The following is a 23,829-nucleotide window of genomic DNA, read 5'->3' on the forward strand; positions in this document are numbered from 1 at the left end:
TCGAACTCACAGTGATCTGCCTGCCTCTGCCTTCCGAGTGCTGGGATTAAAAGTGTGCGCCACTACGCCCAGCCTTTTTTTTTTTTTTTTTTTTTAATATACAAAGAATTGTAAGATCGAAATCCTGCTCTTCCCCTTCCTGAGGTTTTTTGGTAGTTTCTTAGAGTGTGTACAACATAATTTGGATAGCAGAGGACTCTAATCTTACATTGTTTTTAATAAACCACACTTACTAAACATTGGGCTGGAAAGCAGTCTGACTTAGAGGCTTTTCCTACAGTTACTCTAATGGCTACAATTGCAAAAGGTACTTTGATATAGTTGAAACTGCCAGATGCACTGCCATTTGATATAAAAAGGTCACAGGAAAAGGGACATTTAAATTAAGTTATAAATTACAATTGGAGAACAATATTTTGATGTGTGAGACCAGAGATGTCAGAACAGGGAGATGTAATTCATGGGTTCATTACAGAACAGAGGTGCCTGACAGCTGAGCCATGCCAAAAGGAAAATTTATTTGCAACATCATGTAGGCAGAAATGGCAACTCCTGTGAGAAGCCAGAGCAGAAACTAGAAACCTTGTGGTAATACTTGAGTTTATGCTAATGAGGAAGCTAGAGACCCAGAGAAGTTTAATGACTGCTGTAGTGGAAATGAGGTGTTCTGACATTGTGCACATTTTCAGTCTTATTTAAATTAAGACCTCATTCTTGCTCTGTAAAATAACACACTTTATAACCAGGCATTAAGGCTGATTCTCTCACCTCCGTGTCCAACATAGAGTTGCTGAAATTTCAGAATTGTTGAGGCAAGAGGGTTAAGGCTTGAGACAAGATTTCTATGCATGGCAGCTTTGAGGAAGGGTGTAATTTAATGTTTATGGCAGTCCATGAGAAGTTCAATCATGAGTTAATTAAACTGTAGGCAGTCATTAAGTATTATTTATTCTTTTGAGAGGCTTGCCAGTAAAGCACTTATATATATTAAATTATAGAAAGTAATAAGCAAGGGATGATTTGTCGGGTAGAGTAAGAGAAGCACATTTAACTTAGGCAATTATGCAGAAATGTGTTTTTCTTCTGTGACATGATCCTTCCCCACTGCTAATCAGGAAGGGTGTCAGGGTCTGTAACGAGCCTGCTGAGCAGTCTGAGCCATGTATCTAAAATACCACTGCCCACAAGGAAGCCATCGTAGAGTTTGTACAGCTCTTCTAAAGTTCATGGTATCTTGATGTGTCTTGTGTAAAGCTTTGAGGGCTGCCCATCTCGACAAGTGAAGATGTTCATTCCACAGTTGAGGATGGAGCTCGTATAAGAATCTAACTCTGGAGAGCCGGCTCCGAAATGATCCTACACTTAACTGCTCTTGGCAGAGGACCCTGGTTCCTTTCATAGCACCTGCATGGCAGCTCACAACCATCTGCTACTCCAGTTCCAAGGGATCTGATGTCTTCTTCCAGCCTTTGTGGGCAAAATGATGGTACAACAGTTTGTTGTTTCTTTAAGAGTTTGAAGCCAAGGCTGCTGGCACACACCTTTAAACCAGTATTCAGGAAGCAGAGGCAGGCAGATTTTGTGAGTTGGAGGACAGCCTGCTCTACAGAGCTAGTTCAGGACAGCCAAGGCTAACAAACTGCTGGGGGGTGGGGGGGGAGGGAGGGAGAGAGAGAGAGAGAGAGAGAGAGAGAGAGAGAGAGAGAGAGAGAGAGAGGGAGTTTGAAGCCAATTGGTGGTACAGCACACTTTAGGAGGCAGAGGCAGGTGGATCTCTGAGTTTGAGGCCAGCCTGCCTGGTCTACAGAGTGAGTTCCAGCGCAGTCAGGGCTACACAGAGAAACCCTGTCTTGGGGAGGGCAGTTTCTTTACAAAGATAAAGCATTGGAAGAATGCTTCTGGTTCAGCTGCAGGAATGTGCCCAGTTACACACACAGTCTTCGGCTCTGTGGTTCAGTAGAACAGATAACTTTTTTTTTTTTCTCTCAGATAACTTTTCTTATCGTGGAAACAAGCACAGTCTCCTCTGCCATGCCCTTGTACAGACAGGCCTGTCTTTCACATGCACCTTAGTGGTTGGCATGACTGGTTTCACGGTTGCTAGCTCTTTGTCGATTAGTCTGTGGACCCCAAGCATCCTGCTTTTCCAGTGCTCTCAGCTTTTCTCAGCAGATGTGCTGAGACTAGATCCCAGAAGAAGTTTATGTGTGCTCTTTGACAAAGGTGTGTGTGTCAAAAATGAAGGAAAAGATACATTGTGGCCAGGCCAGGGCTCACCAGACATTTGCCCAGGAAGAGCCAGTTGTGATAGAGCAGTTTGAAAACTGGTAGATTCATGAAGGATCCTCACTTTGTCACCACATCCCATCCTTAAATCCTAGTTCATTGAAAACAAACAATACTAAAACAAAGCAACCAAAAACTCACAGTGACCCCCCTATGGTGCCCCCTATGGTGATGAGTTTGGATGTGGTTTCCCTAAATGACATCCTGCTTCAGTGAGTGAAGGGCAAACAAACTTTATGCCTCTCCTTTACTTGCCTTCAAAGATCAAAAATCATGTCATGATTCTATTCTTCACAGAGTGCTTTTTCAGTAGTTCCAAAATACACAGTTCTCTGTGCTTTCCATGAAAATTGCATTGAATCCTAGATCTTACCTGCCTAGCTTGGCTACAGAATGAACAGAATAGCTCTAATTATCAGTTGCTCTGCTTTGATTGCCTTACCATGACTACAGAGTGAAGCCGGAGGATGGTTGAGGGTTCCCACTGTCTCCTTCTGTTACTTCCCCAGCTCTCCCTAGGGATCTTTTACTTTGGTAACAGTGAGGGGCCTGCAGTGAACAGCTGTATATCAATAGTCCTGACCAGGCGTTGAAGACTGGAAACCTGGAGGCAGGCGAGATGGCTTTGCAGTTAAGAGTGTTTGCTGCTTTTGCCTAAGACCACAGTTATTTTCCTAGCACTCATACCACATGGCAGTGCCTCCCCGAGGCTTCTGTAAGACCCATTTCTTACATGGCATGAATATACAAACACACATACATAAATAAAATAATCATAATAAAAAGGAACAGTATGTTAACTTTAAAACTGTTGAAATCTAGACAGTGAGATGTTTAGGTAAAGGTCTTGTTATCACACTTGACCACTTGAACTCGAGCCCACACGGGAGCGGGAGCGTGCTCCTGCAGTCTGCCCTCTGACGTTGGCATGCCCTCTATCGTACATGTGCCCTTTCCCTCCTTTCCTCCTCCAGTCCTTTCCTCCCTCCTTCCCCCTTACATGAATGAATGTTAAAAATTAAAAATAAATAAAACAATAAAAACTGAAATTCAAGTTGAGTGGCGTGTGGTGGTGCACACCTTTAATCCCCGCACTTGGGAGACAAAGATCGGCCAGCCTGATCTACAGAAGCAAGCACAGGACAACCAAGGCTGCACGGTTAGCTGGAAGCTGGCTGTGTGGAGCACTGTCCTGGATAAGGTCTCTCTCACTGTAGCGCTCTGGTTGGCCTCCCCCTCCCAAGTACACTACCAAACCCTTGCTTGTTTTGTTTTCTTTTAAAACAGGGTATCGCTCCATAGTCCTGGATGCACTGGAACTCACACTGTAGACCAGGCTGCTCTCGAACTTACAGAGATCCAACTGCCTCTGCCTCCTGAATGCTCTTTTAAAAAAATAATAAATTAATAAAATAAATAAAATCCTGATTTTAGCTTTTTGAGGCAGTGATCAGAATTCTTGAGTATCAGAGCACTAGGACTTAGATAGTTACCACTCAGGAAAAGTGACTCTTTTTTTTTTTCATCAGATTTGTTAGGGTGAGAGTGGGAAGCATCTATAACCTATGGTTTTCCCTCCTTTTTCTTCTGCTTAAAATTGTATCACTGCTGAGCTGTGGTGGCTCACACCTTTAATCCCAGCACTCGGGAGGCAGAGACAGGCAGGCCTTTGTGAGTTCCAAGACAGCCAGGACTACACAGAGAAACCCTGTCTCAAAAAATCAAAACAAAACCCCAAAACTAAAACTGTATCACAAAGAGCTGGGGAGATGCTTAATGGCTAAAGCCTCTTGCAGAGGGTAGAGTTCATTTCTCAGCACCCACATGGTATAGTTCCAAGAAATCCTACAGCCTCTTCTGGCCTCCATTCCAGCAAACAGTCATATACGTAAAATTAAATCTTTAAAATGAAATCATCCTATTTTGGTGTTATTTAACATGTAAATTGTATTGTTATATGTAAAATATGACTTATTTATATGAAAAGTTCCAGAAATAAACAAGCCATTGATGTCATGCAACTTTTTGTGCTATTTAAGTTAAATTTCCTCATTCATGTGAATATTTAGGGAAACACTTGGTGTATATAGGTACCCTCCATTTCAGGAGTCCACCGAGAGTCTTGAAGCTTTCTCCCATGGATCAGGGGACAGTAGTACTTCTTTTTCTTTTCTTTATTTCTTTTTTCCTCTTTGTTTTGTTTTGTTTGAGACATGGTTTCTCTGTGTAGCCCTGGCTGTCCTGGAACTTCCTCTGTAGACCAGGCTATCTTCAAACTCAGAGATCCACCTGCCTCAGCCTCCCAAGTGCTGGGATTAAAGGCATGCACCACCACCGCCCTGCATGTTAGCTTTTTAAAGATATGAAACCACTACCACCCCACCCCATGCCCCACCCCGTACCTTGAGCTTTCTCAGATAAGATTCCTGGCAAGTAGACACGAGTGATCATTACATTAGATGGTGTCCTTCAGGCAGAGATGGCTCAGTTCTTGTAAAAGGCTCAGGTTTGACTCTCAGTGTCTGTGTCATGCATCTTTCAGTCACCTGTAACTCCAGTTCCAAGAGACCTCGGTTCGATGAGAACCTGCACTTATGTGCATGCACACAGAGACACACACGCAGAGATATACATATGTGTGTTTAAAATGATGATGATAAAAGAAGGTGTAGTCCCTCCAGCAAGATTCTCTGTGGTGCCGGGTATGGTGGCACATGCCTATAATTTCAGTACTCAGGAGGTAGAGGCAGGTGAAACTCTGTGAGTTCAAGACCAGCCTGGTCTACAAAGTCCAAGACAGCCAAGGCTACACAAAGAAACCCTGACTTAAAAAGAAAGAAAAAGAAAAAGATTGCCTATGGTTTCCTCAGAAGAGGGTGTGCAAAACAGCCATTTGTTCTAGCTTTTGTACCAGAGATTCTCATATCCGGATGCAACACAGTGCTAGGCCCGCTTCATTCAGTCAAGAAATAGTCTATCATTTTGGCAAATAATCTCACGTGTTACTTTCCAGATGTATGTTTGTTTCGGAAAAGGATGGATGGTGCTCTTAAGTATTGATTGGGCTTATATTGGGAGAAGACAGGAATGGGGATATGTTAAGAGGCTAGGCTGATGAGGGGTCAGTTGCCTGTTGAGAACGTACAAACAAACCCAAGAGCAGAGAGTCAGGCTACCATCATGGTTGCTTCAGGGGACGGTGTGTTCTTAATTGTGTCCAGAGGGAGGCATATATGCAGAGGCATGGTGGTGGGCAGTGAGGGCTGTGCAGGCAGCCAGCAGCCAAGTGTCCAGTAGCCACTCATATTTCTCCAGCCGTAGCTTAAAGCTCTCTAGCTTACCCAGAGGCAGGCAGGATTAATGACACTTGATTTCAATTTGCTTCTAGACCAGGCTGTGTGTTTTTAGAAGTAATTTCTGTGTACCATACTAGAGTTTTCACCAGTATTATGTGGCCTTTTTTTATAACCTTACCAGTCTTCAGCCTGAGGCTGCATGCCTTTAGTCTTTAGTCCCAGCACTCAGGAAGCAGATGCAGATGGCTCTCTGAATTTGAGGTCAACCTAGTTAATATAGTGAGACCTTAAGAAAAAAAGAAACAAAACAAAACTAGCCTGAGAGTGCTTCCTCTCTCTGTGACTTTCTTTTCCCAGCCCCATCTTCCTGAATTACTATCTACTTTCTTCCACTTTTTACTTAAGATCATACTTGCTTGTCTATGTCCACATGACTGCAGGTGCCCTCAGAGGTGGAGATGTGGGGTCCTCTGAAGCTAGAGTTACAAGCAGTCAGCACCCACCCAGGATGGACGCTGGGCACTTATTCACACCTGTGGAAGAGCAGGGTGCACTCTTAGCACCTCCCCACAATAAGTCTTGAGATAGACTCTCACTGAACCTGGAGTTTAGCAGTCCACTGAGACTCCTGTGAGCTATTTGCTCATAAATGGTGGTGGGGAATTTTGTGCAAGCAGACCAGCTCTGTGGTCCATAGTTTCCCATGCTGCCTTTTTATTATCTATACACTAGAATCACTGCTTATAAATTGTTATTATTAATATTTTTTTTGCCCTGAAGTTTCTATTTAATCAACTTGATTCTATTTTAAACTAACACTAAAGTGTGTGCTTTTTAAGTTGAATAGGCATATAAAGTTTCCTTCTGTTCACTTCCCTCTCATGCTACATCAGTAAAGCCCTCAGGATATTAGAGAACTTGGCAAGTGCCTACTTGTTTTAAGCAGAGTATGATCATCTGCTTCATTTTTTTCTTTTTGTAGATGTAAAAGAAGTCAGGCTACAGAGACTGGATAATAATAGCTTAATAAGTGGGCCACAGTGGCGTACACCTGTGATCCCAGCTCTCTGGAGACAGAAGCAGGTTGATCTCTGTGAGTTTGAGGCCAGCCTGGTCTACAAAGAGAGTTCCTGAGTAGCCAGGGCTTTTACACAGAGAAACCTTGTCTCAAAAACAAAACAAAAAGCTTTATACATGTAGGTAAACTGAGGTTTCACCTTGGATGGATTCCACCAAGGAACAATAGTTGAAGACTTCCTCTTTCACGTAATTTAAGAAGCATGTCTCAAGGGTCATCTTGAGCTACAGACTGTGGGAGGCATTAGGCTCACACAGAAGCACTTGTGTGGGAAGGCCTATGATGGGAAGAAAGAGGTCCGCCAGGATTGTAGAGCCAGCACTGCAGTTTGAAGGTGTAGGTTAAGTATGAGGATCCTCTGCCCAATGGCTTTCATCATCATCTGAAAGGAAAGATGGGACAAAGCGTCTTTGTAAGGCAGGAATGGTCAGTGGGTACAGCCCTGCCAAGTGCTGGAAACCTGTGGGTTAAAGGAGTCTGCTCGGGAGGGCCGGCTTCTTCATTCAGAGCTGCCATTACAGAGCTATGTCTTTTCAAAGCCTATATTTTGGATCCTTTTAATGATTTCTAGTAAATTACTTCACTAAAAAGACTAGAAAAGGCTGGGCGTGGTGGCGCACGCCTTTAATCCCAGCACTCGGGAGGCAGAGGCAGGCAGATCTTTGTGAGTTTGAGTCCAGCCTGGTCTACAAAGGAAGTCCAGGACAGCCAAGGCTACACAGAGAAACCCTGTCTCGAAAAACAAAACAAAACAAACAAACAAAAGACTAGAAAAGAGCCTAGTCTGTCCTGGGCTGCTTTGGAAGGGATGTGGCCAGAATAACTGGTCACAGCAGCTCACAAGTGTGACACGGCACTTGGCGGGCAGAACGAGTCCGAGAACAGCCTGAACTACAGAATGGAGTACTGTCTAGACGCAAAACAAAGGGATGGAATAAGAGCCTGGCATAGTGGTGCACACCTTTGGTCCAGCACTTGCGAAGCAGAAGCAGCTGGATCTCTGTGTCCGAGGCCAGCCTGGTCTACGTAATGAGTTCCACTCTTGGAACTTGCTCTGTAGACCAGGCTGGCCTCTAACTCAGATCCACCTACCACTGCCCAGCCTTAATGCTGTTCTCATTGCCAAAATATTCTTTGCTTTACTTGTCTTCTTCCCTGTGCAAATTGGCTTTCTATTACCATAACAAATACCTGAGCTAGTTGTTTGTTTTGCCCCTGACTTCAGAGTTTTTTGTAACTTTTATATCTATCTATCTATCTATCTATCTATCTATCTATCTATCTATCCCCTATTTATCTATCCATCTATCCATCTATCTTGGTTGTTTGGGACAAGGTTTCTCTGTGGAGCCCTGGCTCTCCTGGAGCTCATTCTGTAGACCAGGCTAGCCTCTAACTCACAGAGATCCACTTGCTTCTGCCTCCCTGGTGCTGGGACTAAAGGCGTGTGCCACTGCCGCCCCACAGATTTCAGAGGTTTTAATGTGTGGTTGCTTGTCCAGTTTCTTTGTGCTTGTAGTTGAGCAACATGTTGTAGAGAGTGTGAAGGAGGACGACATTCACCTGGGGTGCCTGAGAAACAAAGAGCGGACTTGTGTCCCTCTAGTGCCCCCCTCATCCCACCCTAAAGTTCTAATGGCTCTCAATGACACCATGCGGGTAGCCAAACTTCGTACCATCAGCGGACTACACAGGGATGGTAGTTAGGCAGGGAAAGCAGTGGCCAGGTGGCAGCAGCAGATACTGTCCTTTCATGGCTTCTCTAGAATATAAGTATATGTATATAGAGAGAATAAAAGTACAGGACTTGTAGTTATTGATTTGCTTCCATGTGTGTGTGGTACAGTTAACTAACTAAGATCATTGTCACCTCAGCTACATGAAAGCAGTTACGATGCTGGCAAAGCCCTGCAGCGCCTGGTAAAGAAGCCTGTGCCCAAGCTCATCGAGAAATGCTGGACAGAGGATGAAGTGGTGAGCATGGATCTGTGTGTGCTTTGTGTTCTGGGACTTTGGGGTGGTTCTTCTGTATGCAGACTCCCTGTTCCCCATGGGAAGACAGACTGTCCATGGTATTCATCCAGTAAAAGGGAAGAGCGATGCTGGGAAGAACCCTCCGTACAGGAGCATGAGGGCTGACCTCAGATCCCTGGCACCTTTTTTTTTTTTTAAAGCTGAGTGCAATTGTGTGTGCACCTATAACTCTAAAGTTGTGGGAAGCAGTGACAGGAGGATTGCTCACACTTGCTGCCTGACAGCCTTCCTCTAAGTTCAGTGAGAAATCCTGTCTCAAGGTAATAAAACAGAACAGGACCGTCTGTGTCCTTCTCCGCTGTCTGTGAAAGATGCCTGTAATGTATCACACATACAAGGGAGGAGCTGAAGGAAAGACTTGATTTGATTTTAGTAGCATTAGAATCCATAGGTGATAGGAAAGATTTCTCTGCGTTCAACAGTTACTCCTAAACAAGGTTGGTGTGAGTTCCTTTTTGGTGCAGAGTAGTGTGTGATACTTGCCTATTTTAGACCCTGGAAAAGTGTTGGTGACTTGAATTTATTTTGTGGGCTCATCGGACCTCAAGCCACTGAAAGCAGTTGCTCGAAAGCATACCCTGACTGAACACTAGTGGAGATGGGAAGGGAAAGGTGCCAACAGACACAGATGTGCAGCCCTACGGTTCCATCCCACAGATCTCAAGAAACCACATCCCCCACTAGTGACTTTTAAAAGGTATCACTGTAAACAGCCAACAGGTTTTCTGTGCCTTTGCAATATGACAGTGACTGCTTGACTTTTGCCCTTGAGGTCAAATGCAACACAGAGTTGGTGGGAAGCTCCTCAATTCTATTGTAAAGCATGCTAAGTAAAAGGATTTTAAAGTGCTTTTTTGATACTTCTCACTTTAATTCATGCAACAGTATGTGCCAGGTCCTGTGCTAGGAGCAATGTTAAGAGCATGAGGTTTTGGAGTCCTTAGAGGGAAAAACATCGGCACTCAGTGTGAGTGGTAGGAAGTGCCTGGGAAACAGTAGGATGAGGGTGGGAACAGCTGGGCAGGGCTCTGCCTTAAGTAACTGGGGCAGGAAGGCCTCTGTGCGGTGAAAAGGGAGCCCTTTTGAAGGACTTCATGGAGGAAAGACTTCTAGGCACTTTGGTGAAAACTATGAATGATGTATACAAGAAATATATAGGGTTGTGACTGGGGCACAGCAAGGAGAAGGCAAAAGAGAGGAGGTGGTGCCCAAGGACAGTGGGAACGTGGCCTGTAGAACTGTGGTTGAGACGGTGTCATCTGCTCCACAAATACGTGAGGGCCGTGTGTAAGGAAGGCAGAGCCTCGGAATTTTATGTTCAGGTGACAGCTAAGGCAACAAACAAACAAACAAGAAATTGAGTTGTTTTAAGAAGTCACGCTGACAGTCTTTCACTGTAAGCCTGGTTTTATAGGAAAGATAGACTTTCAGTTATTCAAAAGCCTTTATAGAGGAAGGCACAGGGAAGAAAGGGTGAAAACTGTGCAAACCACACACTGAGAAACCCCTCCATCTTGAGCTGTCACCCCAGGGCAGCCTGCATCTGGTCACTCCTGCTCTCTTGAGCACCGCTCTCCCTGTCTTTTTTGGGGATTCCCTCACCTTCCCCTACCTCCACCAGTTGTTGCTGTCACTCTGCTGTCCCTTACTGCCTCACCTCCCACTGCTGCAGCCCCGACTCCCTTCTCCTTGCTCTCATGACCTTTCATTCCCTCTGCAGTTTTCAGAGTACTTAACACAGAGTCCTCTCCTTTGCCCAAGAGAAGCCTTGGCTGCTCCTGGATCTTGAGCCAGAAGGGTGGGGGATGAGAAGCTTTGGGCATCAGAAAGAATCCAGCTTCATTTTGAAAAACAAAACAGGCTTCCAACATGGTGAACATTTCTGGTGTGGGATAATGATCCTTAACTGTCAAGCACATGTTGGTTTGGGCTTATTTTTATCATGTTTGCTTCTTGTTTGAGAAATGTTTTGGCAGTCACCCAGCCCTTGCAGAGCTTGGGGATCAAATGGTTCCCTTGTTTGTGAAAGCGAAGCTTTGCCTTCTGAAACCTCAAACCTGGACAGTGACTGAGAGGAAGTGATGACATGATTGATAGGGTGAAGGAAGCTTCTGATGCATTTAGATCAGATCTTTGAATAGCTGAGCAGTGGTGGCAGCGAGGTCTCTCTTTACCTTAGACTGCCTGTGGCTGTGAGAGCGCTGGTTGTTGAGGTCCCCACGTTGTCTTACCCTAGGAATCACAGGCATCAGCCACAGCAGTGTTTCCTAGCTGAATGAGGTGCACAGGCCTACATCCTTTTGGTTTTCTCTCATGGTGCTCCATATACTTGGAGCATTCTTGTCATTTCTGCTTTGCTGTTCCCAGCATGTTAATTTTGATCATAATACTCAGTATCTGATGTACCTAAGTGACCCCACAAAATGTTTGTGAGTGCAGAGGTGAGGCTTCCCCTACTGGACCAGAAAGGTGACGTGAATTTCCTCACTTTGGCAAGCAACTGCTCCCTGAAGAATCCAACTTCTGTCCCTCTTAGTGTAGAACAGTGCTTCTCATCCTGTGGATGGAAACCCCTTGGGGGGGGTCCTCATATCAGATATTTATATTATGATTTGCAGCAGTAGCAAAGTAGTTATGAAGTAGCAACAAAATAATTTTATGGTTGAGGGTCAGCACAACATGAACTGGTGTAGACCTTAACTACCTCGCTGAGCTCAGTCCTCTGCCTGCTTTACAACCAGTGTTCCTTCTTATGATCTATACCTTCTTTTTTCTCCCCCTTTCTTGCTTGTTTTTATTTTTGTTTCGTTGAGACAGGTCTTATGTGTATGCTAGGCTCTGCAATGTGAGTCCAAGATAGCTAGGGCTACACAGAGAGACCCTGTCTTAAAAATCCAAAAAATAAAACTAGCAAGCACAACTAGTTTTTGCCAAATCCCAAACTATTAGTACAAACAAATTCTGCGTTCATGGGTCAGATCAGAAAAGCAGCTTTGGAAAGAGTGCTTAGTGAATTTATGACTCATCCCGTACACTACAGGATGAGCCCAAGTAAATGGCTGGATGCTGCTGCCTGTGAGGGTCACATTGTTGATTAACCAGTTTCACATACATTATGGGTAAAAGCATTATTTTTTTTCAAGAAGTCATCCAAATTGATAGAAGTTAGTTATGAAGAGAAACAGGAAATAAAAACAAATCAGGGTGCTAAAATAAAAACACATATCCTGGGTTATTGGGTTTTTAACTAAACATGATGAACACATTTAAATATAACACAGTGGCCCCAGTCTGAGCTGCACCCAATGGGAGCAGATGAAGTCACCCTTCCCTGCTTTGGTAGTTACTAATTCTGTCTGTCTATTCATGCAAGCCACTGGTGGCCTCATGAGGCTGTGCTGCTGCTTACTGTGCTGGGCCCCCATTGCTGCCTGCTGCGATCCTCCTAATTAGCATTCAGCTGTTGACTATGGAGATACTGGGGTGCTAATTGAATTCTTGTTAAAATGCTAGGCCTGCATTTCCCTTGTGGAGTTTGGCCTGGCTGGCAAGGTTATAGATTGGTGCTCCACCAAGCTGTGCACTCACCCTTGCTGCCTGTTGGCTGCATTTGTGTTTTGTTTTGTTTTCTTGTTGAGCTGTCTTTCAGCAAAAGATGTCACTCAGGGTGAAGGTTTTGTTGTTTACAATATTACAGCAAGGTGATTCCATCTCGTCTTTGGTAATTGTAGCTTTACTGCGAAATGTGCTTCCCATGAAATATTTTACTTTTTGTTTGTTTGTTTGTTTGTTTTATTTTCCGAGACAGGGTTTCTGTGTGTAGCTTTGGCCGTCCTGCACTCACTTTGTAGACCAGGCTGGCCTTGAATTCGCAGTGATCCACCTACCTCTGCCTCCCGAGTGCTGGGATTAAAAGAGTGTGCCACCACTGCCTGGCTCCATTAAATATTTTATATCAGTTTTGTTGTAATGCATTGAGGTAAACAACCTCAGTGATACAAATGAGCTCTGAAATTTTTAACCCAACGTGGTCATGTGTGTGGATTCATTCACAAGTTCATAAACTTAATAACATCTAACTCTTCTTTTTGTTCAAAACTCAGTTTATCATAGATACACATTAACAGCAACCTTTCAAAATTTATCTGACACAACAAACTAATTTTCTGAGTGTTTGTAGTCCAGTGAGCAGGACAGCTGGCCAAGGAATTACCTAGTTACAGAATCCAAACACTATAGGGTTTTCCCCAGCAGCATCTTCAGATGCTTTGTTATGCCCCTTTGCAATGCTCATTTTGTCCAGCCAGGCATTGGCGTGTGCCAGAAGACAGAGCTGCTTAGTGGGGCAAAAATACAATGAATTTTATTTACTGTTCATGTGGCAGCAGAAGAAATGTAATTCACAACAGAATCAGAGTTAAGGTCCAAAACCAGCTGGGGTTTGTGGAGGTGAAGGCAGAGGAGGGGACAGTGACAGCGGCCTCCCAGAGGAAGGCTCCCACCACCTGTCGTCAGCCTACACTGATTTCACATCCCATAGTCCTGGTGTTTGATGTTCAGATTTTACACCCATAACACAGGGGAAGGCTTGGTGTATGGTGTTTATTTAAGTTGGTGATTTTACAGAGTGATATGAATGAAAATGGTGATAGCCATCCTATCTGTCACTTCAGATGATCTACTAGCTTATTATTTTAAATATATGCCATTCCCCTAAGGTTAGAATATTAATAAGACCTGCCTATTGGATCTTTGCTTATGTAAATACATTGTAGTTATAATGCTTAGAGCTGTGTGCATATAAATTGAACCATATAGTACTGGAATTCTAAGTTTTTGTTTTGTTTTTTGAGATTCGTCCATGCTGTGGAACTCCCATTTACCCTGAACTCAGCAGTCTTCTTGCCTTGGCCTTCTAAATATATGATTTCAAGCATGCATGATCAAGCCTGACTTGAAATTATGACAAGGTTTTTGTTTGTTTTGTTTTGTTTTGTTTGAGACAGAGTCTTACTATGAAGCTCTGGCTGGCCTGGAACTCAAAGAGACCCTCCCTGCCTCTGTCTCCTGAGTGCTGAGATTAAAGACAAGCAAGCACTACCATACCCAGCTGATTACAAAAAAAGAATGTGTGTAGGTGTGTATGGTTATGTGGACCGGTGTCAGAAGAGGCCAGAAGAATTTGGTCACCCTGGAGCTGGAGTTGCTATCAGTTGTGAGCCACCGTGTGGGTGCTGGGAACCGAAATCCAGTCCCCTGAAAGAACAAGAAGTGTCTTGTTATAGCTGAGCCGCTCATCCAGACCAAAACTTAAAGCTGAAAAATTAATTCTTTCATATGGAAAAGCTGCAGTAACCTCAAGCACAGGTTTATCAGGTTTAATGGCATTACATGATAATCTGTTTAAAGGACTGTAGAATGAACGATGCAGTTTTTCTCTGTGTTAAGTACTCTTTCTCCTGGGGCCTGGAGAGATGGCTCAGTGGTTAAGAGCACTGTCTGCTCTTCCAAAGGACCTGGGTTCAATTCCCAGCAGCCACATGGCAGCTCACAACTGTCTGTAATTCCAGTTCCAATGACTCTGACACCTCACACCAATGTACATAAAATGAAATTAAAACAAACTACTCTTTCTCCAATTTTCAACTAAATCAGTGCTGTTTCTTTCATCCCTTTTTGTTCGTTTTTGTTTTTGGTTTTTTGTTTTTGGTTTTTTTTTTTTTTTTTTTTTTTTTTGGGTTTTTTTGGACATGGTCACACTATGTATCTCTGACCCGTCTAGAAATGGCCGTCCTCTTGCCTCAGGCTCTCGGGTCCTGTGTGGTATTTCAGGTGGCGTTGCTGCACCCAGCTTTAAGCTGGTTGTGACTCTAGCCAGCAGGCAGGTGCTGCGCCGTGAGCAGGAAGCATGCTGCTGCTGCTGTCATTTGCTGGGGAGACCAGCTCTGACTGCTCAGCCAGCTGTGGGCTCTTAGTGACCCAACGTCAGTTCAGACCGTGCCGACTCAAGAAAGTCTACATGAAGGTAAGATTTGCCTAATAGTTCAGCTATCAGTAGAATGGGACTGCTTCCTGGGATTAACTCTCTTCAGCCTTTTGAACCCTTGTTTACAGAAGTCGATAGTGTGGATAGAGTTTATTGTCAAGTCCTTTTGGAAATGAGACTGAATTAAAAATCAATTATGTATACAGGAAGATGGTGGGAGACAATCAGTACTGTCGGTTAGTTTCCAAAAAGATTCTACTGTTTAGCAAGCTATAAAGGAGAAATATTTTTTAAATCCTTTAGTAAATGAAATAGGACAAGCATTAGAAGGAGGTCTTTTAAATTCTATTTTAGTACTTACGTCAGTTTAAGTTGCTTCTGTGTTAGATCTACAGATTCAGCTATGACTTTGCCTTTCACATACACACCCTTGTTACGTCCAAGCTTCCTTGTTATAGTGTGACCAAAAATGTGGGGTTTGTTTTTTGTTTTTTTTCCTTTTCATTTGTAGGTCATAAGTCATTTTCATTTTCTGTTATTGATAATGTTTTCTAAAACTCATCATCTCCTAGCTATATTTTTTACCTGTTTTTTTTTTTAAAGCCACCAATATGCAATGTCATCATCCCAGGCTGTGTGTGTGTGTGTGTGTGTGTGTGTGTGTGTGTGTGTGTGTGTGTGTGTGTGTGTGTTTGTGTGCGCGCGCGCGCGCACACACACACACACCTGGAGCTAGGCAGAGCAGAGCTGAGATGGGAAAGAGTAGTCCCACAATGCATATGAGCATGCCTTGGATTGTTTCTTGTAGTTCAGGATAATAATTTTAAATCAAAGATTATTTTTTATTGAGAATTTTTCGTTTTTGCTTGAGAGGGACAATGGGGATGTCTTCAGCTTGAAAGATTCATAAATACTAGGGCAATGGGCTGTTGAAACCACGTTTTCCATCTCATTTTCAAGGGCATGAAAAAAAATAGAGATAGCATTCACTTCTCACCACTCAGTCATCTTCCTCTGTTCATTTTAAAAATGAGAACAAGACACGAAGGGGCTTAAGAAATTGTATGCAGGTCTCCCGTAGACAACGTAGGTATTTTATAAATGAAGAGGATGGAAACCCTTTTCTTCAGTTTCTTAGCAACAGAACAGAGTCAGTTTTAATGTGTGTGTTGGAACATTCTATATATATCAACACCAGAGCCTTACTCTTTTCACCGTTGAGACATTTTAGACTCCTAACTGGGAGAAAGGAGGAAGAAAACAGCAGCTCTGCCCTGAGAGGATGGAACTCACTCAGAGCCAGCTCCTGTCTCCTGGACCCCTCTTTCTGATATCTAAGGTCTCTCTTGTAGACACAGTTAATGGTCAGGGTAGCCCCATGATTGCCAGGGGCTTACAAGGCTTATTCGCTTCTGAGTTGGGCTTACTGGTTTAAATTTAGCCAGGCGGCCATGGTTTTATATGTTCAGGCCATAGACAGCACATTAAACTATATGAGTTTATATAATGCCACTTTTGAGTAAAGACCTTTTAAAAATTGAGAGCTAGCCTTTCAAATACATAGGAGAAGAACTATCTGGACCAAAGCAACAGAATACAGTGGTCCGGTCTTCTTGGGAGAGTCCTATCTGGAGGCTGTCTGGTCCTAGGCTTCCCCTGTGTGTTTAAACCATGCTCACTGTGCCGGAATGACATGGCCATCTGGGTGCCCTACCCTAGATGGGAAGTCCGAGTGAGGGTCCTTGGCCTGCAGGGGAAAGCTCACCTTACAGTGCTCCAGTGCAGACATAGCAGAACAGCCCTGGGAAGAGATGAAGCAAGTAGGCTGTGGCATCTTGAAGCTCAGTCTTACCCCACTGAATTCCATTCCTATTCCTGAGCGAATAGGCAGTTCTGTGAGCTGTTTTGCTTCCTCCTGCCTTGTCCCTCCCTGCTTTGTCCCTTCTGTGTTTCTGTGGTTTCTGAGTCAGCCTCTTCTGACTCCACCAGCTCAGTGGGTGGAGTCGGAAGCATTTTTGGTTTTATAACCAGAGTAGACAGTGTTTACTACCTGTGTTTACTCTGAATCCCACATTTGTGCAAGAAGCTGTTTGCCTGAATAGTCAGGCATAAGAAACATACCTGAGAAGGAAGGGGTGCCCTGCCCTGCTGCCCTGGAGTAGCTTTTACTTGGAACAAATGCTGAGCATGGTAAATAATAGAGTTGGAAGTAGGATTATCATGCTAATACTCTGAATTGTATCACCTACTGGAAAGAGAAAGGGTTTAAAAAAACAAAACTTCCTCCATTGCTCCAGTGCTGGTTTTGAGAGTCTATTCAGGAAAAGGCTCTCTGTAGTGCTGCTGTTTGACAAAGTTGGCTAGTCTCTGTGTCCACTGGCTTTTGTTGTTGTGTTTGTTTATTGGCAACAGAGTTTCACTATGTAGCGCTGGCAGGCTGAGAACTCACTGTGGGGCCCAAGCTATCACTAAACTCAGAGATCTCTCCCTGCCTTTGCCTCTATAGTTCTGGGATTAAAAGTTTACACCACTGCACTCTGCTGTGTCCACTGACCCAGAGCACTAGTGTTCTCTGCAGTAGTTACGGTACTGGCCAGGATTAGTTCCCTAGCAGCACTTTGTTCTTTTCTCCCCAGCACCGTCCTGAGGACTGAGTACCTGGAGGTTATCCAGCCCTTTGCTCCTGATAGTGGGTCAGGTTTGCCCACTGGGCCATAATGGCAGGGCCTATTCAGGTATCTCCATGCTCAGCGATGAGGTCTAATTACTATAGTTTAATGCTCTCTATGCCCAGAACCGAGCCTGGCACATGGGACAAGGTTAGTAGATAATCAGAAAATGTTTAACTGGATCAGATAGAAGAAGCTCCTGCAGAATCCCAGGTTACTTCCACGGAGTGGCCTGTCAGGCGAGGCTCCTCTGCTGCTATCACCCACCACAGGCCAGTGCACGTTCTTCAAGCCCCCTGAGCCAGCTATATATTTGCTGGTCCTTGTCCCCTTGTATCTTTGTTTAAAAAGCCACCTCCACACCTCCAGTTGTCTGATTTTACTTACTAGATTGCAAGTTCTTAAAAGTGTGTGTGCAGTGGAGAGGCATGTACTAGAAATATAGGCCAATGGTGTAGCACTTGAGTAGCCTATGTGTGTCCCTAAGTTCAATTCCCAGCACTGCACACACACATGCTCACACACACAGAGGTCTTACCCGTGGCCAGTGTCATCCAGGCTTAGTAAGCTATTAAGAAGGAGCTTGGCAGCAGTAGCCCAGGTTAGCCTGACCTCGCTGACTGACAGGCTATTCATCTGACTCCAGTGTGCCTCCCTTCTCCTATCACTTCTAACACTGTTTGCTTACTTTGCAAAGGGTTGTTTTATAGCGTTAATCTTGGCGGTGAAAACTAGAACAGTATTAAGTAAATAGGCCAGAGAACTATGCGGAAGGGATAGGCAGAAGGACTGAAGTGTGCACCATCTGCCTGGTGCCGCACTGTACTTAATATTTAAAGTGTGTACATACTGATGTCCTGGATCACTTTATCAAATGTTCAGGAATGATGTTCACAATACACTCGGAAGACTACTATTCTGCAAACAGAATGCCTTAGGTAAGCAGCTCTGTGGCCACTACCCAGTGTGCCCAGGCCCTGCCCTGAGGCCACGGTCGGTCCCACTTTATAAATCCAAGGCAAGCTTAGCTCTGTGGAGAAGGTGAATGGACGAGCCATGCTCTTTCCCCCTAGAAGCTGGTATTGAGGTCGGTGGGAGGTACCAGCAGGAAGACTGTTAGTTTGTGGCCTGTAATCTCAGCTACTTGGGAAGTTGAGATAGGAGGATAACAGATTCAGGGATGGCCTAGGCTACCCAGTTAGTTCAAGCCAGTTTCAGCAACCTAGTGAGACCTTGTCTTATAATAACAAGTGTGGAGTCAGCAGGGCATCTTAGCAGGTAAAGGCACTTGTCACACAAGCTCGCAACCCCTGAAACCCATATAAAGGTGGCTGGAGCGAACCAACTCCACAGAGTTTCTTTGACCTTCACATGTGTGCTGTGGCCTGCATTCCCCCTCCTGTTAATAATTTAAAAACACAGGCACCTACACACATGGCACACGTAAACTCATGCAGACAGACAGACAGATTAAAATAAACATTTAAAAATGAAACTAGAGTATATACTCACAAATACAAGTGTATTGTAATTTTCCTAGTCTTTCTCATCCACAGTGCCAGGCATCCTGTAAGCTGTGGGGAAGGGAAGGAACAGTGCACCGTGGTGGAGGCTGCACTGTGGGCAAACCTCACTCCGTGTTCTTCCTCTGCAGCTCTGAGCTAGCGTCTGGGTAGCAGACTTTAAAATTAAAATCTATGCCAGCTTCAAGCATTACTAGTCCACTCTCTCCAGAGAGGTGTGCTTAGCCAAAATATGCCATCCAGGGCCTTAACTTCTAAGCAGGCTTGGTTATCCACTTTTCTTTTTGGTTTGCTTGCTTGCTTGCTCGTTTCCTTCCTTCCTTTCTTTTAAAATTTATGTTTTTATTTTCAGTACATTGGTGTTTTGCTTGCATGTATGTCTGTGTGACGGTGTTAGATCCTGGAGTTACAAACAGGTGTGAGCTACCTACCATGTAGGTGCTGGGAATTGAACCCTCGTCCTGTGGAAAACCAGCCAATGTTCTTTTTTATTTTTATTTTTGGTTTTTCAAGACAGGGTTTTTCTCTGCAGCCTTAGCTGTCCTGGACTCACTTTATAGACTAGGCTGACCTCAAACTCACAGAGATCCACCTGCCTCTGCCTCCCTAGTGCTGGGATTACAGGAGTGCGCCATCACCTCCGGCCCAGCCAATGTTCTTAACTACTGAGCCATCTCTCCAGCCCTGTTACCCAGTTTTCAAAGAGGAATTTTAAACATGAATTTAGCAAGGCTGTTATAAGCATAGGCTTGGAAAGCTAACTGACCTAGACCTCTAGCCCATCTGACAGTCTAAAATGGAATGGACTTTATATGTGGAAGACACCAGTATCTGCTGACTGGCCCTGTGCTATAGGAGAATTGGACGCTGGCTGTGCGCAGGCAAAGCTGCTCACATCCCATGGAGAGACTAGAGTGGACCCTGAACTTCTAGGATCATCCTAGTGAGTCCAGGCAGTGGAACTGAAGCCCCAGTCCTTCAGCAGCACGGAACGTAAGGTTGTCTTCAGATCACCCTGTGAAGCAGCCAGCTTCCTTCTCAGTTCTGAGCTTACTTCAAACCTTATGACCTCCAGAGCAGCCTGACATTGTTTACTTGTCTGCCTGTAGAACTTTGATTTTAGCTGCAGCATAATAATCTTCCCTTCACTTTTAAGTTGCTGTCAAACATTCCAGGGATCCACTTGCATTTGCTGCCTCTTGGTCACACTGGGCTATGCAATCCCGACATCTCAAGAAGGTCAAGCATTAGCCTTCCTGTGCCTCCTCCGCACTGCTCCATGCTCAGTGGGCACTGGTGCACTCCAGGCTGAGAAGGCTGCGCCTGTGCAAGGAGCCTCACTCCTACATTTGATTATCTTTGTGTGTTTCTGGATAACTAACTTTAGATTTGCCTTAAAGCACTATGCACAGAGGTTGCTGCTCTTCATCTTACACTGGGCTGCATGCCACTGTGCGTTCACACCTGCACTGTACAAAGTTTTGCCAGGTGTTCTTGAAGGTTGTTTTGCTGGAGCTCACTCTGTAGACCAGGCTGGCCTGGAGCTCACAGGTATCTACCTGCCTCTGCCTCCTGAGTGCTGGGATTAAAGGCGTGTGCCACCACCACCCTGCCTCTTGAAGCAAATTCATGAAACGTTCCATACTTCTTGTGAAGCAAGGGAGTGAGGTGCTGGCTGCTCGGATGGTAGTGTACTTTCTGTGGTCTGCACACAGCCAGCACAGAGCTGTCTGTCAGTGGTGGAGCATCTTCAAGCTAAATGAAGCCAAGCCTAGAACCATTGCCACCAGCATGCGGGATTCCCTCATCGACAGCTACACATGATCTCCTTCCCTGCTGTCATGTGGGCTCTTTCCTCTGGACCTTGGCTCATAGTTCATGCCTGAGCTAGTCTGTACCAGATCCTGGCAGCAGGGCATGGCAGAGAGCTCACCAGAGCTGAATGGTGGAGTGCCCAGCCCTTTTCCACCTGTGCCATCTCCTAACTATTGTTACATGTCATTCTGGCTTTCAGTTCTTGTGCCTCTTAGATGAAAGCTCTGTCATCTTGTGCCCCAGCCATTAAAGAACTGCCTCCCACCATTAAAAAAAAATTTTTTTAATTAAGTATACAGTGTTTTGTCGCATGTATGCCTGCATGCCAGAAGAGAGCACCAGCTCTCATTATAGATGGTTGTGAGCCACTATGTGGTTGCTGGGAATTGAACTCAGGACCTTTAGAAGAGCAGGCAGTGCTCTTAACCTCTGAGTCATCTCTCCAGCTCTCTTGAAGCATTCTTTACTACAGTCACCTTCACAGTTCTGTACTGTATCTTCTATTCCCATCACTGTTAGTTCTAGTCTCTTGAAAAAAATTTAATTAATTGACTTAAGTTTTTTTAAAAAGGGCACTCGGCAGATCTCTGTGAGTTCTAGGCCAATCTCGTCTACAAAGAGAGTTCAGGACAGCCAGGGCTACACAGAGAAACCCTGGGTCGGGGCGCAGGGGCAGGTAGATCTCTGATTTTTGAGGCCAGCCTGGTCCATATATTGAGTTCCAGACAGCCAGAGCTGCATAATAGAAAGACTCCGTCTAAAAAAAAAAGACAAAAACCAAAAGGTTAAAAAAAAAAAAAAAAAACAACAACAACAAAAACAACCACCACATTGATTCCTTTATTTTAGAAGGAGGGAACAAGCTGGGCATGAGGGTGCATGCCTTTAATCCCAGCACAGTTAGAGGCCGGCCTGGCTCACAGAGTGACTTCCAAGACAACTGGGGCAACACAGAGAAACCTTGTTTCCAAAAAAGGGGGGCTTGGGGGACACACAGCGCTAATTTTAAACAGATACACTGTTAAGGCTTCAGCCAGAGTCTCTGCTAATCTTGTAATTGGCTTAGCAGTGTGCAGGCAACTTCATCCTTCTTTGGTGTCTTTGACAGATTTTTGCAATGAATATAAATGAATGACAGCAACATAGTTTAAACTTTTCTGTGTGCCTCTGCTGTTTTTGACACTGTTCTGAGTCCCCAGGGATGAGGAGCTGGATAGCCAGCAGGGAGGAGAGATGTGTAAAGGAGGGGAAATTTGAGGGAACCTTGTGGAACAAATAGAATTTCCCCATGCAGCATAGGCGCCCAGCTAATGGAAGAACAGTGAGCCATGGAGAGTGGAACAGGCTGCTAGTAGGCTGCCCAGTTTCAGTGCTCCTTATGGGTTAGGGACAGCAAAGATGGCCAGTTCTGCCATGCAGTCCTGAGAAGTCTGTGTCTGTCTTAGTGTCAAGGTGGCAGAGTTGAGCCTGCCTCTGAGGACCAGCCTGGTTAACTGCATGGGAGCCCAAGAGGGCGGGCTCTGAGGCCACACAGTGCAGTCACTGGGAGAAATTTAAGTGGCCCAACTACACTGAAGACCAGCCAGATCAGAGGCTGGCCAGTGTGGTGCTGTGATCCTGGAAACTACTGGACTGGGTAAGAAGCATGATAATTGAGAAGGGTGTTGAAAAATGTCAGTTCATACCTTACTCAACATGGGTTGCCCTCGAGTCACTGGAGGACCTTCTACGTGAGCCTTGCCCTGGAGAGTCTAAGGGTGCTAAGGTACAGCTCCAGCAGAAAAGAACTAGGGAAGAAAGCAGGAGGGACGATACGGGAAGCATCATGGAGTGATGATGGCAACAGGTAGTGTTCTGAGCATTTGGCATAACTCTTAGAGAGACGTGCTACAGTGGGGTCTCTGTCTCAGAATAAGAGTGAAAGAAGGGAAATGTGTGCAGTTGGTCATCAGCTTAGGTCCCCTTGACAGGGACCTAGCCAGTGCTGTTGCTTATGAGATACTGTGCAGACTGCAGCATGACCAGTTTGCTACAGGCCTTCCTAACTAACATGTGGGGTTAAAGGTGTATGAAAGTTGTAAAGAGGCAGGGTTTGGCGAATGGGTGGGCACACCTAATACTTAAGATGCTGAGGCTAGGCCTATCGTTAGCTCTCTGCTGTGTGATAGCCATTGTCTTAACAGGGAGATGGAAATAACTGGTGAGCTTTTTTTTCCTTTCATGACTTACTAGACTGGGGAAAGACTTTTGCAGTGGGTGATGATACCCTGTGGACAGGAGAGAAAGCTGAGAAAAGTGTGGCTGAACTCAAAATAGGACTCTAGTCGGTAGGATTCCCTTTGTCACCATGGTTTCATTTTCTTTGAAGCTTCCTCAGTATAGTATGTTTTATCAAAAAGGCTGAAAAGCCTAGGACAAACAAAAAAAGACACAGAGGAGCTTAATGTGTGGATGATTCATTTCCTCTTTGAAAGGAACATTTCTTTCATCCCTTCTTAAGGTTGGAAAAAAACAAAACATTTTTTTTTCTGCTTTTAGCAGATTGGATCACATTCCCTGAGCCACAGTGTCCACCTGCCTGCCGTGTGTGTGTGTGTGTGTGTGTGTGTGTGTGTGTGTGTGTGAGAGAGAGAGAGAGAGAGAGAGAGAGAGAGAGAGAGAGAGACAGAGACAGAGACAGAGACAGAGACAGAGACAGAGACAGAGACAGAGACAGAGACAGAGACAGAGACAGAGGCAGGCAGGCAGGCTGGCCGGCCAGCCTTGTGTCTCAGAGCAGTCCCTGAACTAACCAGGACCTGCTGGGGTGACCTGTCCCTCTGACCTGTCACTGGTGTCCTGTAATTCCTTGGTCTGTGGTTTCTTCAGAGTAAGAAACTTGTCTCCCCACCACTTTTCCCCTATTATGTCCTCTGTCTCATGCAAAAAGCCTCCATAGGGGTATGATTTCTTAAAAAGTATCTTCAGTGCAAGTACAAAAAAGCAAAAGTGAAGTAGCCCTGATTTCTGGTGGAATCAATGCCTTGGACTGCTTTAGGTGAGTGTTGGCCATCCCTCTAAGGAAGTATATCAATTCAACAGGTAGGCCCCTTCCAGGTGTCCAGAGACTGGTAACAGGAAATGTCATTGAAGAGACAGTTAC

The 23,829-nt window shown here is 44.8% G+C and overlaps 1 protein-coding gene across 4 annotated transcripts in view; it reads left to right on the top strand.

Annotated features, from left to right (window-relative positions):
• Nucleotides 1-23,829, top strand: part of Rere (arginine-glutamic acid dipeptide repeats) — a 329,541-nt gene that overhangs the window by 241,287 nt on the left and 64,425 nt on the right. For all 4 annotated transcript variants that reach the window (XM_051171194.1, XM_051171190.1, XM_051171189.1 and 1 more), the window contains one exon: nt 8,536-8,634. In XM_051171194.1, the coding sequence (XP_051027151.1) occupies nt 8,536-8,634 (99 nt within the window). The remainder of the gene's footprint in view (nt 1-8,535; nt 8,635-23,829) is intronic.

This window comes from Acomys russatus, chromosome 29 (genome assembly GCF_903995435.1).
Source record: "Acomys russatus chromosome 29, mAcoRus1.1, whole genome shotgun sequence".
NCBI lineage: Eukaryota > Metazoa > Chordata > Mammalia > Rodentia > Muridae > Acomys > Acomys russatus.